The sequence below is a fragment of the Phoenix dactylifera genome, chromosome 11, assembly GCF_009389715.1.
Source record: "Phoenix dactylifera cultivar Barhee BC4 chromosome 11, palm_55x_up_171113_PBpolish2nd_filt_p, whole genome shotgun sequence".
In the NCBI taxonomy this organism is placed as follows: domain Eukaryota; kingdom Viridiplantae; phylum Streptophyta; class Magnoliopsida; order Arecales; family Arecaceae; genus Phoenix; species Phoenix dactylifera.
In genome coordinates this window covers 19089210-19109448 of record NC_052402.1, presented here as the reverse complement: position 1 = coordinate 19109448, position 20239 = coordinate 19089210, and the positions used below count along the sequence as shown (strand labels likewise).

The 20239-nt window shown below is 42.4% G+C and overlaps 1 protein-coding gene across 4 annotated transcripts in view; it reads left to right on the top strand.

Annotated features, from left to right (window-relative positions):
- Nucleotides 1-7581, top strand: part of LOC103721937 (serine/threonine-protein kinase 3/4) — a 41620-nt gene extending 34039 nt beyond the window's left edge. Inside the window, exons 11-20 of one of the 4 annotated variants that reach the window (XM_008812326.4) lie at nucleotides 771-850; nucleotides 1002-1211; nucleotides 1315-1543; nucleotides 1644-1736; nucleotides 1839-2006; nucleotides 2115-2242; nucleotides 2354-2492; nucleotides 6799-6923; nucleotides 7023-7184; nucleotides 7282-7581. In XM_008812326.4, coding sequence (XP_008810548.2) covers nucleotides 771-850; nucleotides 1002-1211; nucleotides 1315-1543; nucleotides 1644-1736; nucleotides 1839-2006; nucleotides 2115-2242; nucleotides 2354-2492; nucleotides 6799-6923; nucleotides 7023-7184; nucleotides 7282-7321 — 1374 coding nt within the window. In that variant the 3' untranslated portion in view covers nucleotides 7322-7581. Of the gene's footprint in view, nucleotides 1-770; nucleotides 851-1001; nucleotides 1212-1314; nucleotides 1562-1643; nucleotides 1737-1838; nucleotides 2007-2114; nucleotides 2243-2353; nucleotides 2493-6798; nucleotides 6924-7022; nucleotides 7185-7281 lie in introns of all 4 variants that reach the window. The other 3 variants (XM_008812325.4, XM_026810360.2, XM_008812324.4) reach the window with 3 other exon arrangements.
- Nucleotides 7582-20239: the final 12658 nt, after the last annotated feature.

The window sequence follows — 20239 nt, the reverse complement described above, 5'->3', positions numbered from 1 at the left end:
AACAATGAGATTTGGCATGAATAATCTAATTCTTATTGTTAATTGCATCAACTTGATCTTTCCACCTTGGGAAGCTGAAGCTTGTTAATCTCATAGTTGGTGTTCCTTCATGGTTGTTTACTTATTTAGTGAAGCCACAACCATCTTATTTGGAGAACTCAAATAAAGCTCTTGGTGATTATTTTCCTCAATCCTGTTGGCTGTTGTTGACTTGTTGAAGGGAATTCTTAATAATACTGCAAGTATACCATTGTTATCCCTTGCATTTAACTAATACTATTTTTTCAATCCCTCCCCCTACTCCCCTCAGAAAAAGGCCTTCATCTGTGCCCTCTATAAAATGGAAATCAGACTCATTGGAAAGTATGAGCTATCAATCTTAATTATGTGTCATGAAGACACTCTTTCGTCCTATCTGTTTATTACAACCGCCTAGTTACCCAATTTCTCTCTGTGGTTGCTTCTCATAACTTGATTTTTCTGGGCTGATTCTGTGCAAGAATTACAGAGTGTTTTTGTTGCTTTTATATTTGCTCTTTAGCCTTTTGATTATGATAAATCTTGTTCGCTCAAAAAGAGATTGTGATAAATCTTGACTCAGGTAGGGACTTTAAATTTCTCCAGTCCAAGTGTAGTGCTTCAACTTTGTAATTATACCAAATTTTATCTCTATACATACAGGCTAGAGAAATGTATGGCCGCTTTTAAATTTTTTATTTATTTAATCAATATTGCATGCCTAAATATGGTCTTAAACATCTTAACTTCAGAGACCTAGTGCCAAGGAGCTTCTCAAGCATCGTTTTATCAGAAATGCTAGAAAAAGTCCAAGGCTATTGGAGAGAATAAGGTTCACACTAGTCTTATTTTCTATAACCATCTCCTTATAGCTACTTGCCACTATTTTGTCTTAAAACGGTAACTGATTTTACTTGGCATTGTCTACATACTTTATCTACTTGTTTTGCACCTATTATCTTTTCATGCTGCTTTGCTGATAGAGAGCGCCCAAAGCTTAATCTAAAGGATGGCATGGACACCCAGAGAAATGGTCAACAAGTTTATGAGGATGCAACAAGCACTGTCAGAGTGGTCAGGGATATGAGAGATGAAGGAACTGGTACCATCAGAGTTGTCAGGGATGCAAGAGATGAAGGAACGGGCACCATGAAAGTGAAGAAGGATGCAAGAGATGAAAATGCTCATTCGAGGTATTATTTTTTATAATTTACTTAATTTCCTTCTCTTCTTTTTACTTGCTCCTATTTCACTCTAGTCATGGAAGGCCCTAAGAAATGCTAGTTGGTATGTTAGCATGGATGGATCACAGGGTACAGGGACTGTCCGCAGTGTTGTAAAGCCACCACAAGTTGCTATGGCGAGAGAAAAAAGATCTGATGTTTCATATCATCCTAATGTGACAAGAAAGACAGCAGATAGAGAAAATCCTTGGATGCCTGCATTGGGAAACACATTTGATGAAGCAAATTCTGGAACCATATTGCGGAAAGAAGCCGAAAGTGAACAGGATTCTAAAAGACTGGAAAGTTCTTTAGAAGATGTAGATTTCCTATCCATGAAAATTAAGCTTTGGACTTTGGCATAATGAGCTAATATTAACTATTGTTGTGCTTAATATCCAGGGTCACCTATCAATAAGTGGATCGGGAACTGTTGTTATACGTTCTTCAAGAGAAAGTCAGATGTATGCAGCATCAAGCAGTCAAAGTACCAAGGTGAAAGTCTTTATTGTGAATTGATGGTGCTTTATGGAGTATGTGTCTGTCTTTGTGATCGAGATTGCATATGATCTCAATCTTTTTTCCCTTTCTTACTAGCCCACAGGCAAATACTCTTCATTTGAAGATATGTCTACCAGTGGCACTGTTGTTCTTCATGACCGACATGACGAATCTGAGACTCCTCAAGCTTCGCAGTCTAGGTTTGGAATCCAAGAAAAAGCATCAAGTGTTTCACGTGAAGATAGTGCAGCAAACCTTGCAGAGGTGATTGCAGTTACACGTATACCGCCATCACTCATACCATGCATATAAATGTCATTTCATTGCTAGCTATTGCTTCATACATGAGATCATCCCTTGGATTAATTTCAGGCAAAAGCTGTATTGCAAGGGGGGCTAAGAAGAGGAAATGCTCGGGAAAGACCCTTATTGAGCAAACACAGCAAGGATGCACTTGAAACTAAGATGGCAGAACGGTCAAGTTACTCTGAATCCTCTAGGTACATTACTGATTGTGTTGCAAATTAATGGCTAAATTACTTTTAATCATTCAACAGAATGTTCAATTTATCTGTTGATTTTTATCTCTGGTGATAATGTGTTTTTCTTAGAGATCCTAGTGAGAATGTTGATGTACAAAAACTGCATAATAAATCACGTCAATCAAGTGATGTGCAAGCCAGTGCCCGGGCTTCTGCAGTAGCAGCTTCTCCTGCATTGTCATTGTTGATCATTCCTTCACTGAAAGAGGTCAGAGTAACAAGCTAATATATACATTTTATGTTCTATAACTTTATTTTAATCATTATGATTCTACAGTCATGCTTGTAGAAAACCTTGATTAGAAGTCTGATAAATTTCTGGGGCAACTAGAATCTAAGCAAAATACTGATTCCAACTTGTTAGAACTGAATATATAATTGTTGCATCAAAACTTGTAAATATCATGTTATATGAATAGAGTTAAAGTGCCAATCAGCAAACATGTCACAGCATGGTACATATCATGATGGGGTACCTTACCAGCAAGCAGCACTGGAACTGGCATGTAGCTGTGCTAGTGCATGCCAAGCACTAGTATGGCACAACATGTACATGCTAATTCTAGATGTACTGTGCTAGATCCAGGCCATCATGCCGTTGGTATTTGATACCTCGACCCTTGAGTTTTGATATATTACGAAGAGACAATTTATCTTCCATCATAAAATGGGAAATTATGTGCAATATTTTCACTCAACTATTTATTTTGGGAAATTTTTCCTTGTCATAATGTTGTTCCAAAAGACAAGCTAGTTTCTATCACTTGGAAACATGCTAGAGAACTTATGTGTTTGTATTTTGATTAAATGATAGATTCATAGTACTTTTGTGATGCTGTTGGAATACACTCTTAATTTTATATTGACCGTCATGTCTACATGTAACTTGCATTAGGTGCTTAGTCTACTCTAAATATAATATCTTTTCGACTATTTTTCTATAGCATAAAACATTTTAGATGGTGGATTTAGAACTCAATGAGTGAAGACATGATTGAGCAAGGAGAAAAGCAACAGCAGCCTTTAAACAATTGTTGTATGAGAGGGCTTCTAATAATTTTCCATTAGAGTCCGACTTTGGAAAATGTAGAAGGAAAAATGGAGAAAGGGATATGAAGATGCTCTAGATAGGTGAACAAGATTACATGAGAACTCTGGAATTGTGTACACAAGGTTCATTTAGCTGATATCTTACAAGTAGCCTCTTTTTTTTTTAAAAAAAAAAACGAATTGGTATAGTGGGTGATGTTTTTTTTATGCAAGAAAGTTATATAAGGAAATTTCCATTGACTTGAAGAACGGCCCGATAAGTACAAAACTGGGGTGGAAAAGAGCTTCTAGTGTTCTAGTGGAGAGTCGTGGTCCTTCCAGGAGTTGCTTCTCATTGATAACCATACTTCAATGCTCCAAAGTGCATTTCTAGCTTCCCAACAGAGTAAATGCCCAAATTCCACATCCCCCAACCCTACTGCAAAAGGGGGAAAAACTTACCTTGGCTTTACAGGCATACGGGAACCTTTTTTTTGAGTTGGAGACCCACTTACCTTGCTGACCGTTACCTTGGTGGCACCAAAAAACACCTTGTCCATAAGCCATAGTGACTATGTAGCAAGGTTCACGAGAATTTTAATAGTAGCGGCTTAATAATTTCTCTACTTGACCCCATTTGACGCACTTCTCCACTAAACTTTCTTGTTGAGGCCTAATGGTTCGCATATACTCGAAAGAAGCTCAAAGCTAGGTGACTTGTACAAAGTCAACCCTAACAAATACCTCGTTTTTCACTCGAGGAACCAATTTTCTAATTGAGCCAGTTGGGCCTTTAGGGTTGGGGAAGTATACTTGCCTGTCAGGTCTTGTGTTGGATGAGCTCACACTGCTACTAAGATGATAGATAGCCAAATCCAGCAACTGGACTTCTAAGTTTATGGCAAGCTTGTCTTGTTAGAAATTCCTTGGCCAGATATTCAACACCAGTCTTGAGGGTTAATGTATAGTTGAGAGCCATACTTCCTGCTTGGAGTCTTTAATTTTCCCTCATATTTTTATTGGTCTCTTTGCCTTACTCACTGTTACCTATACTGACATGATATATAAATGGGGTGGGGTTGTGGTACGTGGGTACCAATTGAAAATAAGAAACTTCTAAGGTTTGTGGATAACACGGAATGAATTGGAATAAACCTCTATTCCACTTTTTTCCATGAAATAGCTATTTTTGCTCTGAAATAAAGGACACAGGTGGATGAGCAATATGTGAGTTTCCCATTTTTTTTTTACGCACTTATTCTACCTAACTCAGATAAAACTATTTGAATGAAAAGGAAGAACAGATCCATTCCGTTTTATCCTTCCTTGTAACTTTGTAGAACTATTTCTAGACCAAAAATGGTGTTAAAGATTAGAAGGATCTAAGACTTAAAACACACATACGCCACCTGACACTTGTACTAGAGTCCATGTGATGTAAGTTGAGAGCGAGTCAAAAAACAACAGAAAATTTTGATGGTCATATGTCCATCCTACTTTATTGTTCATGGATAGGATCAAGGAAGGCAGAACCGGAAAAAAACAATAGAAAATTTTGATGCTCTCCCTCCCTCCCTCTCCCTCTCCCTCTCCCTCTCCCTCCCTCTCTTCTCCTCCTCCCTTGCCGGTTTTTCTGTCAGTTCACGCCAGAACGGCATGGCATGGGGGCGTATTGTACCATACCATTGGTCTACCGGCATGGGTGCCGGTTTCGGTATTACAAACCTTGGATTGATAAAGCTATTTCCAATTTTGTTGCCGATTATTAACTAGAAAGAATCTACTTCTTGATGCTCAACAACAATTGCACATTCATATTTTCCCATGCATTAACTAGATATAGCCCTTCTAAATTGTAACCGAATCCTCCAAGTCTTCTTGTCTACTTGCTCCTCGATGCTATATTTGTGCCTAGACCTCATTGTCCTTGGACTTCAAGGATTAGCGGTGTAAATGAGCCGAGCAGCTCACGAGCTTAAATGAACTGTTTAAGCTCGGCTCAGATCTAAGCTTGACTCGATTCAACTATTACCGAGCTTGAGTAGCTAGAACAATTTTTTGGGTCGAGCTTGAGTAGCAAAACACTAGGCTCAAAGGCTCATGAGCCTAGTCGAATATATTTTTAATAATATTTTTTTATTTATAATATATATTATTAATTTAATATTCAAAATATAGTGTTATATTTTAACCATATTTTTTGATTATGAACAAGGCTTGAATCTGAGCTCAAACTTGAGCTCGAGTATGGCTCGGTTGATTTTCGAGTCAAGTCGACCTTGATTATTGGCTTTTTTTTTTTATCGGGTCGAGTTCGAGCTGGGATATAAGGCTTGATCGATCTTGAGTCGAATTTCGAGTCCGAGTATTTTGAATCGAGTCGAGCTCGAGCCTTTAGTTACTGGACTTGGCTCGGCTCGGCTCGATTGCACCCCTATCGTGGATTACAATGATCAAGCATAATTGCCTTTTTACTATGTCTCTCCACCCCTCCATTCAAAGCCAGGCCATTCAATGCCTTTTTACTATGTCTCTCCATTCAAAGCCAGACCATTGGGCTCTTAATTCCCAAAGTAGGTCTTAATTTCTTTGACGCCTTCTAAGTTGGCCTTAACAAATTTACATATTAGTCACTTCCATCAGAACTGGCCATATGTTTCAGAATTGCCTTCCAGAATCTATAATTATCTCAAAAGGTCCAAAGTACATACATTATCTGACCTTTTGAGCGACAGTTTAGAAGATCTTATGAGAATTAAATTTTTTTGGATAGATGTAAAGCAGATGTTGGACACCACCAACAACCTTATAAAGCTTTAATGTTCGATTATAAGGGGAAGCAAACATTAGTGTTTATTGCCTTTATATTTGGGTCATGTTACTTCAAGGTGAAGAGTAATTCATGACCAAAATATACCTCCTCTGAAGGATGTTTAATTCATCCACTTGTGAGCTTAGCTGCGTAGGTCCTAAGAGATGTTACACTGTCGTCAATCATCTGTAGTCTGGAAGCGGTGGTGCTATAAGATAGAATGTGTTGCAATTGTCATTGTATTACATACCATCTTGACTATAACATCACTGCATCATTTCTATTAATAATCTTAGATTGCCATATCAATTCTCTACCTGCTACTGTTCATTTTCTTTGCAATCATTTGTTCCATCAGTAAACTATGTCAACACTCTTTACAATTTTTCTTGTCAAATACACACCTATCTGTCTTCAGTTTTTAGCAGCAATTGAGTAACTACTTGACTATTTCGAGCCATGGGGAAGTACATGCAAATCCACATGTAGATAGGGCACCACTATCCTGTGGTGAAGAGAATGGAACACGCCACCCTGTCTTGTATATTAAATCTATGCTGTTGAGAATGGACAACTGAAAAATTAAAGTTGCAACATTTTTTACTGTCCTTTGGCTATAATTCTGAATCTAAATGCATATAGGTTGTTTAGCTTAATCTCCTTTATCTTACAGGCTACTGGTGATAAGTCAGAAGGGTCAACTGTCCATGCTGTGCTTGAATCACTGATGGATCTGGAGTATCAGATACCTGGCTCTTGTGAAGTTCTTGTCACCAACTTGCTGCAACAACTGGGAAGGTCCTAATTTTTGCCTCTTCTTTCTCATGTTTTTAATTTCCACTTCCTTCTGCATTATACTTCTGTAGCTATATGAAAGATGGGCATTCTCTTCTGTAGCTCAAAGGAATCTTCCTTTAGGGGACTTAATGATTTGGCAGCCAGCATTTTCACAAAGAAAATGGGAGCACCCAACGACCCGGCAGATGGCAAGAAACAACCGAATGCACAATCACTGGAGGCTCCGAGCCTAAGCCCACTAGCCAGGTTCCTTCTCAGTAGGTCGGTGTGCTTAAATTTACTTCTATTCATTTCTCCTGTCAAGTTCTTTCGAGTTTGGCATGAAGCGAAAGCTAAATAAACGAATCTACTGGTGCAGATGGCAGAGCCAAGTTTCTCAGGATCTTAACTCAGTTTGAAGGGACCATAAATGCTGATAATATCTATGTTCAATTTGTGGTTTACATGTATAATTAATTTTGACAGTGTACATATAAATTGAAAAGAAAAATTCTGTTTTATTTTTTATACATTTCTGCTTTCAAGCAGCCTTGTTGGTACCTGATCATTTCTGTCATTTTCATCTGTGTTATTGTATTTCTAAAATTCATCTTTTGCAATTTCTTGTCTGTTTAAAGAAACTAGCAATGAAAATTGAATCATCTGCTTGTAGTTTTAACCTTCTCCTGTCCACTATTTTGTTCAAGTTGCGATTATTATTCATCAGAGATTTTGTTTGGTTGCTGCTTGAGTAAAACTACTAGTTTCCAAATCTGTTTAAAGAGGAATTTGATGAGGTGAAGGATTCAAGTTTTGGAAATGAAAATTTATGCAAGTGTTTAGAATAATATGGAAAATAGAGAGGAGGTTCTAGAAAATAAAAATGAAGATACTGACAATTAAGAATAATAGGCATCAGAAGAGACAAGGGCCAACAATGGTAGAATTGCCCTATTACAAGTAAATAATGTGGCCGGTGAGTATTGCAGGCAACTGTTGTGAGGCAAGTTGAAAATCAAAGAAGAAATTTGATATTTCTTTTACCGAGGGAAATATTTTAAGCAGTGGGAGGCTGTGGAGATTTTTGATATGATTTATTTACGAAATTGAGTTTGACAACTGTTGCTTGGTGATATATGGGACTAAGGCTGACTTCGTGAGGCTAAGGCCGGTTCCTATTTTATTTTAGGGATTGATAATCTATTCTATGTTATAGTAGGTTATCAATGTACTCTTTTTTTATTGGATAAAAAATACTTTTACTTTTTATAATTCTTAAGGATATTTTATATCTTTTTACAATTCCGTATTAACTTACTCTCTTAACTTCCCAATTAATACTCTCTCTTTCTCTCTCTCTCATATATATATATATATATATATATATATATATATATACACACACATACGTGTATATATATATATATATACACACATACGTGTATATATACACATACGTATATATACACACATACGTGTATATATACACATACGTATATATATACACATACGTATATACATAAATACATATACGTATACATACACACCAGAAGAGAGAGAAAGGGAGAGAGTATTAATTGGAAGGTTGACAGGGTGAGTTAATGTGGGATTGTAAAAAGACATAAAATACCCTTAAGAGTTATAAAAAACAAGGATATTTTTTATCCAATAAGAAATGGGGAGATTGATAACCTACCATAAGAGAGTAGGTTATTAATTTCTTTTTATTTTTTATTTCCTTTTTCATTAATGAATAGCATAAACTTTTTACTTGTTGGGTATGCTAATGCTTTAGGCAACAAACGAGCCAGGCCTTGGGACATGCTTGACTTCAATGCAACCTGATTTCCTATTCGAGCCATAATTTTGAGCTCGAACCTATTAGCTGATTGGGTTGGCCTTATGGAAAATAAGGCTGCAAATGAGTCAGGTTGATTCGTGACCCGATTTGATTTGATCTGGTTAGATCCGATCCGAATCCGAATTGGAGGATCCGCGGGGTTGGATCGGATTGTAAAATTGGATCCATTTTATAAATTCAGGCCCGATCCGAGCGACCCGTTTGCAAAGTATTAAATATTATTGTAACTAATAACTTCTCATTTCGTGCGGGTTTCAACCCCTAAGATAATAAATGCTAGTATTCATAGTTACTGTTTATTACACAAACGTAATAAATGCGCTGATTTTGTGGTGTCACCGTCCCCGTTAGATGCCGTGGATCCCTCCCTCTCCTTCCCAAGGCCACTCCCTGCAGATGGATTCCTTTCCTTTGCCTTCAAGGATATTGGAGCCAAGAACGATCATGGGCTTCTATCCTCCTGGACCCCATTCTCCATGCAGCCAATGGAGACTCGACACGTTCACAAGTAAAAAATCTTGTCCCTGCATCATGTCCCTCTCGGAGTTTCTCCTTGTGCCTTTCCTTTCTCCGTGCCTTTACATCGAGCGGTCGCGTCACTAGGTTTTTCAGGGGATCGCATTGTAGCAGCCCCGCACCCTCGGTAGCCCGATTCCACCTTTCTTCTTTCCAGATGCTTATGATGATGATGATGGCTAAGGCTCCGGGCTACGGACGGACAAGACTGCATGCCTTCGACCGGTCCATTGCCTGCTCCACGTTTTGGCAGCAACTGAAACCACGTCCATCCGTAGCATCCAATCCACCGATACCAGCGTTAGGTTTTACTTAAACGTGACTGTGTGCCGTAGATCTGGCAGCTGCGGATGAGCAGGATTATGGCGAGAGAGAGAGAAAAGCCTCTTCTCTATTTCTAACCCAACTCTCCACCTAGCGAGAAGAGAAGCCGAGACCGAGAGAAATGGGGTTTTTATCCTCCTTCCCTCCTGCCCTCGTCCTGCTCTTGCCCTCCTCTTTGCTCTTCCTCCGCCGCCTCCCCCTCGCCGGCGCTGCCGACATCCCCCAGGGCTCCACTCTCACCCCCCTCCAACTCCTCCTCCTGGACCTCCGAGAACAGGACCTTCTCCTTTGGCTTCGTCTCCGACCCCGAGAACCCCCCTCTTCCTTGCGGCCATCACCTAGTCCGCTGCCATCCACGTTTGGACCGCCGTCGGCGCCCCCGCCTCCTCACTCCAGCTCCGCTCCGATGGCGACCTCCGCCTAACTAACGGCTCCGGCTCCGTCGTCTGGCAGTCCAACACCTCCGGCAAGGGTGTCACAGCCGCTTCCCTCAGCGAGACCGGCAACCTCATTATCAAGAACGGCGGCGGCTCCGCCATTTGGCAAAGCTTCGACAACCCCACATACACCATCGTCCAGAATAAGGCCCTGTTTCGGGGGAGCTTTTGGAGGGTCAAAAAGCACTTTCTGGCTCTCCAAAAGTACTTTTAGCTAAAAAATGGTGTTTGGTAAATTTTCTGAAAAGCTGTTTCAGCTTTTGCGGGAAGCTGAAAACAGCTTTTGGGGGGAAGCTCCAATTTGGAGCTTTTCGAAAATACTGTTTTCAGCTTTTTCGGAACGCTGTATTTTTGACCAAAATACCCCCATTTAAAAAAAAAATTTCCTCCCAAAAACCTCTCTCTCACATTCTCACGGTCTCTTCCTCTCCCACCCAACCCCATTCCCTCTCCCCCGCCGCCGCACCCTCTCCCTCTGCCCCGCCGTCGCACCCCCTCCCTCTCCCCCGCCCCCATGGTGGGGAGGTGCCGAAGAAGAGGAAGACAGGTGGTCTTCCCCTTCCCGCGGCCGCCGCCGGCGATGATATCCCCGTCACAGAAAGGGACGGTGCCGAAGAAGAAGGAGGTCCCACGGCCCCCCTCCCGCGTCTGCGAGGCCCCGCTGTCGCACCCCCTCCCTCTCCCCCGCCCCCATGGTGGGGAGGTGCCGAAGAAGAGGAAGACAGGTGGTCTTCCCCTTCCCGCGGCCGCCGCCGGCGATGATGTCCCCGTCACGGAAAGGGACGGTTCCGAAGAAGAAGGAGGTCCCACGGCCCCCCTCCCGCGTCTGCGAGGCCCCGCCGTCGCACCCCCTCCCTCTCCCCCTTCCTGCGGCCGCCGGTGGTCACGACCCGACCCCCTCTCGCGTCCGCCACGGCCCGGCCCGGCGCTGTCGGCCTCGCGGGAGAGCACTTCCCAGGGGGCCCGCCGTGGCCGCCGCCGGCCACGACCCGGCCCCCTCCCGCGGCCGCCGTCGGCCCCGGCTCGGCCCCCTCCCGCGGCCGCGGCGGCCTGGCCCCCTTCCGGCGCCGCCGGCCGCGCGGGAGGAGAAGAAAGGAGAACGGGGGAGAGGAAGGAAGGAGAAGAAGAGAAGAAAAAAAAAGAAAAGGAAAAGAAAAGGAAAAAGAAAAAAAAGAAAAGAAAATTTAAAAAATAAAATAAATAAATAAATAAATATTTATATAAATGAATGAATGAATAAATAAGATAATAAATAAATATATTTCAACATTATTAATTATTTACACTAATAATTATAATATTTTATACCTTTATTATTGTATTATACTATAAATATTATATTATATTATATTACATTATAATACATTAATATGTTATTTTAAATAATTTAATATTATATTATATTATGAGAAATTAATTTATACTAATAATTATAATATTTTATGTCTTTATTATTGTATTATACTATAAATATAATATATATTACATTATATTATAATACATTAATATGTTATGTTAAATAATTTAATATTATGTTATATTACTAAATATTAATTTATTCTAATAATTATATTACTATTATGCTATATTATAATAATATTATTTTATATTACAAAAATATTATACTATATCGTATATTTATGTATTAATATATGTTATGTTTTATTATATTCTGTTGTACAATACTATGCAATGTCCTTTATGGTAATTTTGTCATACAAAAGTACTTTCCTAGTTTGTTTACCAAACACAAAACAAAGTACCACAGCACTTTACGAATGTAGTTACCAAACAGCAAACAGCTTTTTATAACAGCTCTACTTCAGACAGCTCTACTTCCAACAGCTCTACTGCCAACAGCTCCCCCAAACAGGGCCTAAGGCCCTGCTTGGGGGAGCTTTTGGAGGGCCAAAAAGCACTTTCTGGCTCTCCAAAAGTACTTTTAGCTAAAAAATGGTGTTTGGTAAATTTTCTGAAAAGCTGTTTCAGCTTTTGCGGGAAGCTGAAAACAGCTTTTGGGGGGAAGCTCCAATTTGGAGCTTTCCGAAAATGCTGTTTTTAGCTTTTTCGGAAAGCTGTATTTTTGACCAAAATACCCCCATTTAAAAAAAAAATTTCCTCCCAAAAACCTCTCTCTCACATTCTCACGGTCTCTTCCTCTCCCACCCAACCCCATTCCCTCTCCCCCGCCGCCGCACCCTCTCCCTCTGTCCCGTCGTCGCACCCCCTCCCTCTCCCCCGCCCCCATGGTGGGGAGGTGCCGAAGAAGAGGAAGACAGGTGGTCTTCCCCTTCCCGCGGCCGCCGCCGGCGATGATATCCCCGTCACGGAAAGGGACGGTGCCGAAGAAGAAGGAGGTCCCACGGCCCCCCTCCCGCGTCTGCGAGGCCCCGCCGTCGCACCCCCTCCCTCTCCCCCGCCCCCATGGTGGGGAGGTGCCGAAGAAGAGAAAGACAGGTGGTCTTCCCCTTCCCGCGGCCGCCGCCGGCGATGATGTCCCCGTCACGGAAAGGGACGGTTCCGAAGAAGAAGGAGGTCCCACGGCCCCCCTCCCGCGTCTGCGAGGCCCCGCCGTCGCACCCCCTCCCTCTCCCCCTTCCTGCGGCCGCCGGTGGTCACGACCCGCCCTCCTCTCGCGTCCGCCACGGCCCGGCCCGGCGCTGTCGGCCTCGCGGGAGAGCACTTCCCAGGGGGCCCGCCGTGGCCGCCGCCGGCCACGACCCGGCCCCCTCCCGAGGAAGGAGAAGAAGAGAAGAAAAAAAAGAAAAGGAAAAGAAAAGGAAAAAGAAAAGAAAAGAAAATTTAAAAAATAAAATAAATAAATAAATAAATATTTATATAAATGAATGAATGAATAAATAAGATAATAAATAAATATATTTCAACATTATTAATTATTTACACTAATAATTATAATATTTTATACCTTTATTATTGTATTATACTATAAATATTATATTATATTACATTACATTATAATACATTAATATGTTATTTAAATAATTTAATATTATATTATATTATGAGAAATTAATTTATACTAATAATTATAATATTTTATGTCTTTATTATTGTATTATACTATAAATATAATATATATTACATTATATCATAATACATTAATATGTTATGTTAAATAATTTAATATTATGTTATATTACCAAATATTAATTTACTCTAATAATTATATTACTATTATGCTATATTATAATAATATTATTTTATATTACAAAAATATTATACTATATCGTATATTTATGTATTAATATATGTTATATTTTATTATATTCTGTTGTATAATACTATGCAATGTCCTTTATGGTAATTTTGTCATACAAAAGTACTTTCCTAGTTTGTTTACCAAACACAAAACAAAGTACCACAGCACTTTACGAATGTAGTTACCAAACAGCAAACAGCTTTTTATAACAGCTCTACTTCAGACAGCTCTACTTCCAACAGCTCTACTGCCAACAGCTCCCCCAAACAGGGCCTAAATAACTTCTGCTGAGTGTCTGATTATGGGGAGGGGAGTGGGAGAAAGAAACGCAGACCAGACGTTGGTCTTCCCTCCGGCCACCTGCTTCACCAGCTCTCCATTTTTTTTTTTTTTTTTTGGATTGGACCGAGTTATACAGGGATCCAACTCGACCAAATGACCCATTAGGTTTGCTGTGGACCCGATCCGAATTTTTATTGGATCAATCGGTCGGGGTTACTCAAGATTCGGTCTGATCCGGCCTATTTGCACTTCTAATAAAAAGGATTTGGACCAAACATGTCACTTAGGTCACGCGAGGTCTAATAGAGTCAGGGTCGAAAATGACCTGGACCCAACTAAAACGTTTGAGATCAGGCCAAAATTGTATCTAGTATTTTATAGACACAATTATTAAAAATTTAAATAAAGGCTAAAAAAAAATATGTCTAGTATTTTGCATGAAATTGCAAATATTCTCGCACATTTCAAATTGCTGTAATGTTATCCCATTATTTGGCACATCGGTCAAATGTTCCAAAATTCATCCAATTCTAATCATGAATAGTTTTGCACTTAGATTTAATCAGCTCTATATTGGGTGATAGAAGTCTTATATTATTAATTTGAGCTATTGAATGTAATTTACTGCTTCTAAACTACTTATATTTCAAAAATTATATGGTTTGAAGATTTATAGTTTATACATCATGTTAAAAAATTGAACAATCCAAATAACATGAAATTATATATTTTTGATTACTTCATGCATAAGTTAGAGATCAAATTATATAATTTTTGGTATATCAATTTAGAGATAGTAGATGACATCTAACACCTTAAATCATCAATATAGAACTCTAATTATGTAATGTAGACAACTAGAATTGAGTAGAGATCTACTAGGGTCTAGCCAAATTCAATTCTCTTTCTCTCTGTATGTATGACTATATTGCCTTCAAGTTGTACCCGGTGTAATCTTTATAGAGTTACACCTTTTTCGAATTAGATGATAGGGGTTCAACATCGATGATCCCAAGTCATAGAAGTAGCCTCTAAACTAGTTACATACCCAAGATCATATGATTTGGTGTTCCTTAGCCATGTATCAAGTGGTTAAAAATTGGTTCAAGTTATACATGGTATAACTTTTATAGAGTTCCACCTTTTTTTGAATTGGACAATTCTTTTGTCGATGATCCACATTGTTGGATGTGATTTACTACCTCTAAACTGATTACACGCCAAAAATATATGATAATGATCTTTAACTTATACATCAAGTGGTCAAAAATTGAACGGTTTAAGTAACATGAAAAAAAAATTAGCCACTTGATGTATAGGTTGAAGATTTCTACATTTTTGATATGTAAGTAGTATAGAGATAATAGATCACATCTATTGACTCGGATCATAGATGCAAGAGCGCCATCATTCAATTCAAAATAAAGTGCAACTATAAAAAGTTACACCAATTGTAACTTGAACTTGACCTTATATACATTCATACATGCATGCATCCATCTATCCATCCATTTATCCATACGTACATAAAATTACTAATTACACAACATTTTTTAATAAAATAATAATTTTAAATGAAAAATTGCTATCGTCATTGTTGTGGTTCAAATTTGGCCTGAGGGTAACCACACCAGAGGAGTCGAGGGAGCCGTTGGTTGTTGGAAGAAGAAGACGGGGGTCACCTCCTACGTGACTGCCGTGGACCTGCACAAAGCCTCACGGTGTTTCCGGTGAGGGCCCTCCGACGATCAAGTTAGAGTAGGATAAATTTAGTCCAGCCAAAAGTCCCTTAGAAGTTACCTGACCGGGCTATTTATAGTCTCAGTAGAGAGGCCCAGGTGGCAGAGGCACTGTCAGCCCTCATCATGAGGGAGCATGGCTCTGAGCCGAATGGTGCACAACTTAGGCTGGTTGGTGGCGTGTGGTGCTGTCCGTTCTTGAGAACGGTAAGGTATTGACAGTCGCAGCAGGGTATGGCTGGAGTAGTCATAGTGTCGTCCTCGGATAGGCTAGCGGAGACGGCAATTCTCTTTTGCAACTGGGATGGAGGCCGCAACTGAAGCCAATATGGAAGTCGTCCACGTCGATTGATTTTTTTTTTTTTTTGGGTGAAGTTGGCCGTTTGGGCCCTTTGTAGCTAACTCGACCTCAAGGTCAGGCACCCTTGTATTTGGCCTTCGGGCTTCATTATCAATTAAGTTCATTTTTTTTTCAATATGTTTTGTCTTAGATCAAGTATTTGAGCTCATCCCGCTTCATGCTCGGATATCGAGATCCGAACTGCGTAACTTAGGATCGTACCTATCTCATATAGCAGGAGCCGCATTTGGCATTTGCAAAAGTCTTCAGGCTTGGTATATACCTCCGATTCGAAGATACACCTCATATAGGGTGAGCTCGTAGCTCTTTATCTAGTAGTGCGGGCCGCTTTAATGCCTGCCCAGGAGGGCGAAATCGGAGGAGGAAGAAACTGACTGCAGATTAGCATAAGAAAAGAAGCCCGCTCGAGGGCCAACGCCGACTCGGGAACACAGATGAGCTCGAGGATAAGCACCTACCCGAGGGTAAAAATCCGCTCGAGGGCTAATGCCAACTCGAGGTTAGAAACCCGCCCAAGGGACAACGCCAAGTCGGACATAATAATAGCTCGGGGATAAGCATCTACCAGAGAGTAGAAATTTGCTCGAGGGCTAATGCCAACTCGAGATTAGAAATCCGTCCGATGGACAACGCCAGCTCGGGAATAATAATAAACTCGGGGATAAGCATATATCCGAGAGTAGAAATTCGCTCGAAGGCTAATGCCAACTTGAGATTAGAAATCCACCCGAGGGACAACACCAGCTCGAAAATAATAATAAGCTCGGGGATAAGCATCTACCTGAGAGTAGAAATCCTTCGAGGGCTAATGCCAACTCGAGATTAGAAATCCGCCCGAGGGACAACGTCAGCTCGGGAATAATAATGAGCTCGGGGATAAGCATCTACCCGAGAGTAAAATCCGCTCGAGGGCTAATGCCAACTCGAGAATAGAAATCTGCCCGAGGGACAATGCCAGCTCGGGAATAATAATAAGCTCGGGGATAAGTATCTACCCGAGAGTAGAAATCCTCTCGAGGGATAATGCCAACTCGAAATTAGAAATTTGCCCGTGGGATAACGCCAGCTCGGGAATAATAATGAGTTCGGGGATAAGCATCTACCCAAGATTTAAATGAACCCTATAGTTGCCCCCTTACTCAGATCAGGAGCGTACTTGTAGAATCCTGCGGACATGGGTGCTCTTCCTCGGCTCCCCGTTGACGCCGCAGGGCATCCCGAGCCGAGCTCGAGAGATGATTTTGTAGATGCCCCCCACTCAGATAGTGGCGTACTAGTAGAATCCTGCGGATGGGGGTGCTCTTCCTCGGCTCCCCGCTGACGTCGCAGGACATCCCGAGCCGAACTCGAGGGATGACTTTGTGAATGCTTCCCACTCAGATCAGGGGCGTACTTGTTGAATCCTGCGGACGGGGGTGTTCTTCCTCGGCTCTCCGTTGACGTTGCAAGGCATTCCGAGTCGAGCTCGAGGGATGACTTTATAGATGGAATCTCTAGTTGCGAGGCCCTTGGGCTCTCGCTAAATCCTGCAGGGTGCTCTGAGGCGAACTCCAGGGACGACTTTATAGATAGAACCTGCAATTGCGAGGCCCTCGGGCTCTCGCTAAGTCCGGCAGGGCGCCCCGAGGTGAGCTCTAGGGGCGACTTTATAGATAGAACCTGCAGTTATGAGGCCCTCGAGCTCTCGCTAAGTCCTGCAGGGCGCCCCGAGGCGAGCTTCAGGGGCGACTTTAGATAGAACCTGCAGTTGCGAGGCTCTCGGGCTCTTACTAAATCTTGTAGGGCACCCCGAGGCGAGCTCCAAGGGCAACTTTATAGATAGAACTTGCAGTTGCGAGGCCATCAGGCTCTCGCTAAGTCCTACAGAGCGCCCCGAGGTGAGCTTCAGGGGCGACTTTATAGATAGAACTTGCAGTTGCGAGGCCCTCAGGCTCTCGCTAAGTCGTGCAGGGCACCCCGAGGCGAGCTCCAGGGGTAACTTTATAGATAGAACCTGCAGTTGCGAGGCCCTCAAGCTCTCGCTAAGTCCTGCAGGGCACCCCGAGGCGAGCTCCAGGGGCGACTTTATAGATAGAACCTGTAGTTGCCAGGCCTTCGGGCTCTCGCTAAGTCCTGCAGGGCACCCCGAGGTGAGCTCCAGGGGCAACTTTATAGATAGAAGCTGCAGTTGCGAGACCCTCGGGCTCTCGCTAAGTCTTGCAGGGCGCCCCGAGATGAGCTCCAGGGGCGACTTTATAGATTTATCGGCATATAACTCGTGTCACCAGGGCATCCAGAGTGCACCGAGCCCACTAGGGCACTTCAGAGATGCCTTGGAAAAATTCCGGAGGATAACTTCATTAAATTACATAGTCTGGAGGAAGAAAGCCCGGACCTGAAGGGGGCTAAGGTCCTTTCTTGCAGGAGTAATTTACATCTTGGGTCGCCAGCCCTGGGTCGATGAATGTGGCCTCTTCTCGGCCCCTTGGGGCCAAGGTGGTGCTAACGCATAAGACGCGTAGATGGGACGTTGATAATACCCACGCCGAGGCATCCATCGTCGGGCCAGTCAGATGGTCCCGAAGTCTGTCCATCGAGCTCCACTCTGTCGGTCGATCCATCGACGAACCGGCTCAGGAGGCCTTAGCTGATGATCACTTCGATCTTATCACGGAGCTGGTAATAATCCTCTATGTCATGACCGTGATCCCTATGAAAGCGGCAGTATTTGCCCAAACGCTTCCGTGACTTGGATGGTCGCATCTTCGGAGGAGATTGGAGGTAGCTGCAACCCTCAATTTCTGTAAGGATCTCGGTCCGGAAGGACGTGAGAGGAGTGTACTCCTCAAAACTTCGGTGGGAGACATGTCTTCCGAACCTTCGAGGGGACCTGCTCTTTGATCGATAGCGCTCCTCGCGGAGTTCCGCAACCTGATCCCAAAGCATCTGAATTTGTCACCCCGCTTCCTCGACTTTCCTGTCGAGTTCAACGATTGATGAAGCTCCGGCCGGATGAAGAGTTTGAATAACCACAATCAGAGTTTGGACTTATTGGGCGAGCAAATAAAACTGTTCCGGCTGGATTTGAGAAGTTTGGTCTACCAGCACATAGGTGTAGGGGGTGGACTTTGGAGAGAGCAGTCGGGCGCTGATTCCCGGCTACTCGACACGTTTGGGGCTCCCTGGCTCATTATCCTCGTGGTCACGGCTCAGTCCCTTCCTCTAGCACCAGAAATGTTGCGGTTCAAATTTGGCCCGAGGGTAACCACGCCGGAGGAGTCAAGGGAGCTGCTGGTTATTCGAAGAAGAAGATGGAGGCCACCTCCTGCGCAATAGCGACGGACCTGCATAAAGCCTCATCGGTGTTTCCGGTGAGGGCCCTCCGACGATCAAGTTACAGTGGGGTAAATTTGGTCCAGCCAAAAGTCCCTTAGAAGTTACCTAACCGGGCTATTTATAGTTCCGGTTGGGAGGCCCAGTGGCAAAGGCACAGTCAGCCCTCATCATAAAGGGGCGTGGCTCTGAGCCGAATGGCGCGCAACTTAGGCTGGTTGGTGGCATGTGGAGCTGTTCGTTCTTGAGAACGGTAAGGTGTTGACAGTCGCAGCAGAGTATGGTTGGAGTAGTCATGGTGTCGTCTTTTGATTGTTGAGGGCCGGCTATGGAGGCGTGGCACGATGGTGTTGTAACGTACGGCCACGTAGGAGGGCGTAGGCATGCACATGGATGCAGTTGTTGGCGAGGCCGAGCTTGTTGAGAGGTTGAATTGTGCGTTTGGCGAGGTCGACTAGACGGGTGCTAAGGGTAACTCGGCTTTCCGGGTTCTGAGGTGTGCTCGGTAGAGCGCTCTGAGCTAGAGGGTCGGGGCGTGCTATTGAAGTAGGTGCCTGAGCAAGCTCGGGGCAGGTCGGCGAGTATTGGAGGTGCCCCGAACTTGGTCGGAGGAGTCGGCGAATATCCGAGGCCGATGGAGCTTTTGGCGAAGTCCGAGGTCGAGCTGATTCTACGCCGAAGTAAGGATTCAAACAGTTGGTGTTGGCATTTACTGGGCCGAAACTGGACGGCCTTTTAGCTATAGGCTGGACGATCCATTTTGCCCCCCAATCAGTCATCATATTGCGATAAAGAATGTTATAAACCAACAATCGTGATGTAATTATTAAAAACCATCCTCAATAGTTCTGATTCATGTTCATTACTTATGAAATCAAAAAATACAGAAATCTCATCTATTGTTTCATAAAAACATTAAAAAAAATATTATACACTATTTTGCTGAATGATTAACAAGATGGGAAGCAAGAGATCCCTATATGGAAAGTATGGAAAGCTTTAGTGTTCATAGGTTACAAATAAATTAGATGACTGTGGTTTAGACGTTATGAGTTATCTAAATAAATGATCCATACCATTCACCATGATCTACAATATAATAAATGTTTAAAACAAAATTTCAAGCACCTAATCCATTTTCAAAAACTGTTAAAATCTCTTGATTTTTAGCGTACACATATCTGGTTACACTTATAAGGGGGGGAAAGTGGATCATGGCCTTGGATGACCGAGTTATGCTCTATGAATTCAATCCATGGAAAAAGAGCAGCAGGGCAGTACCGCT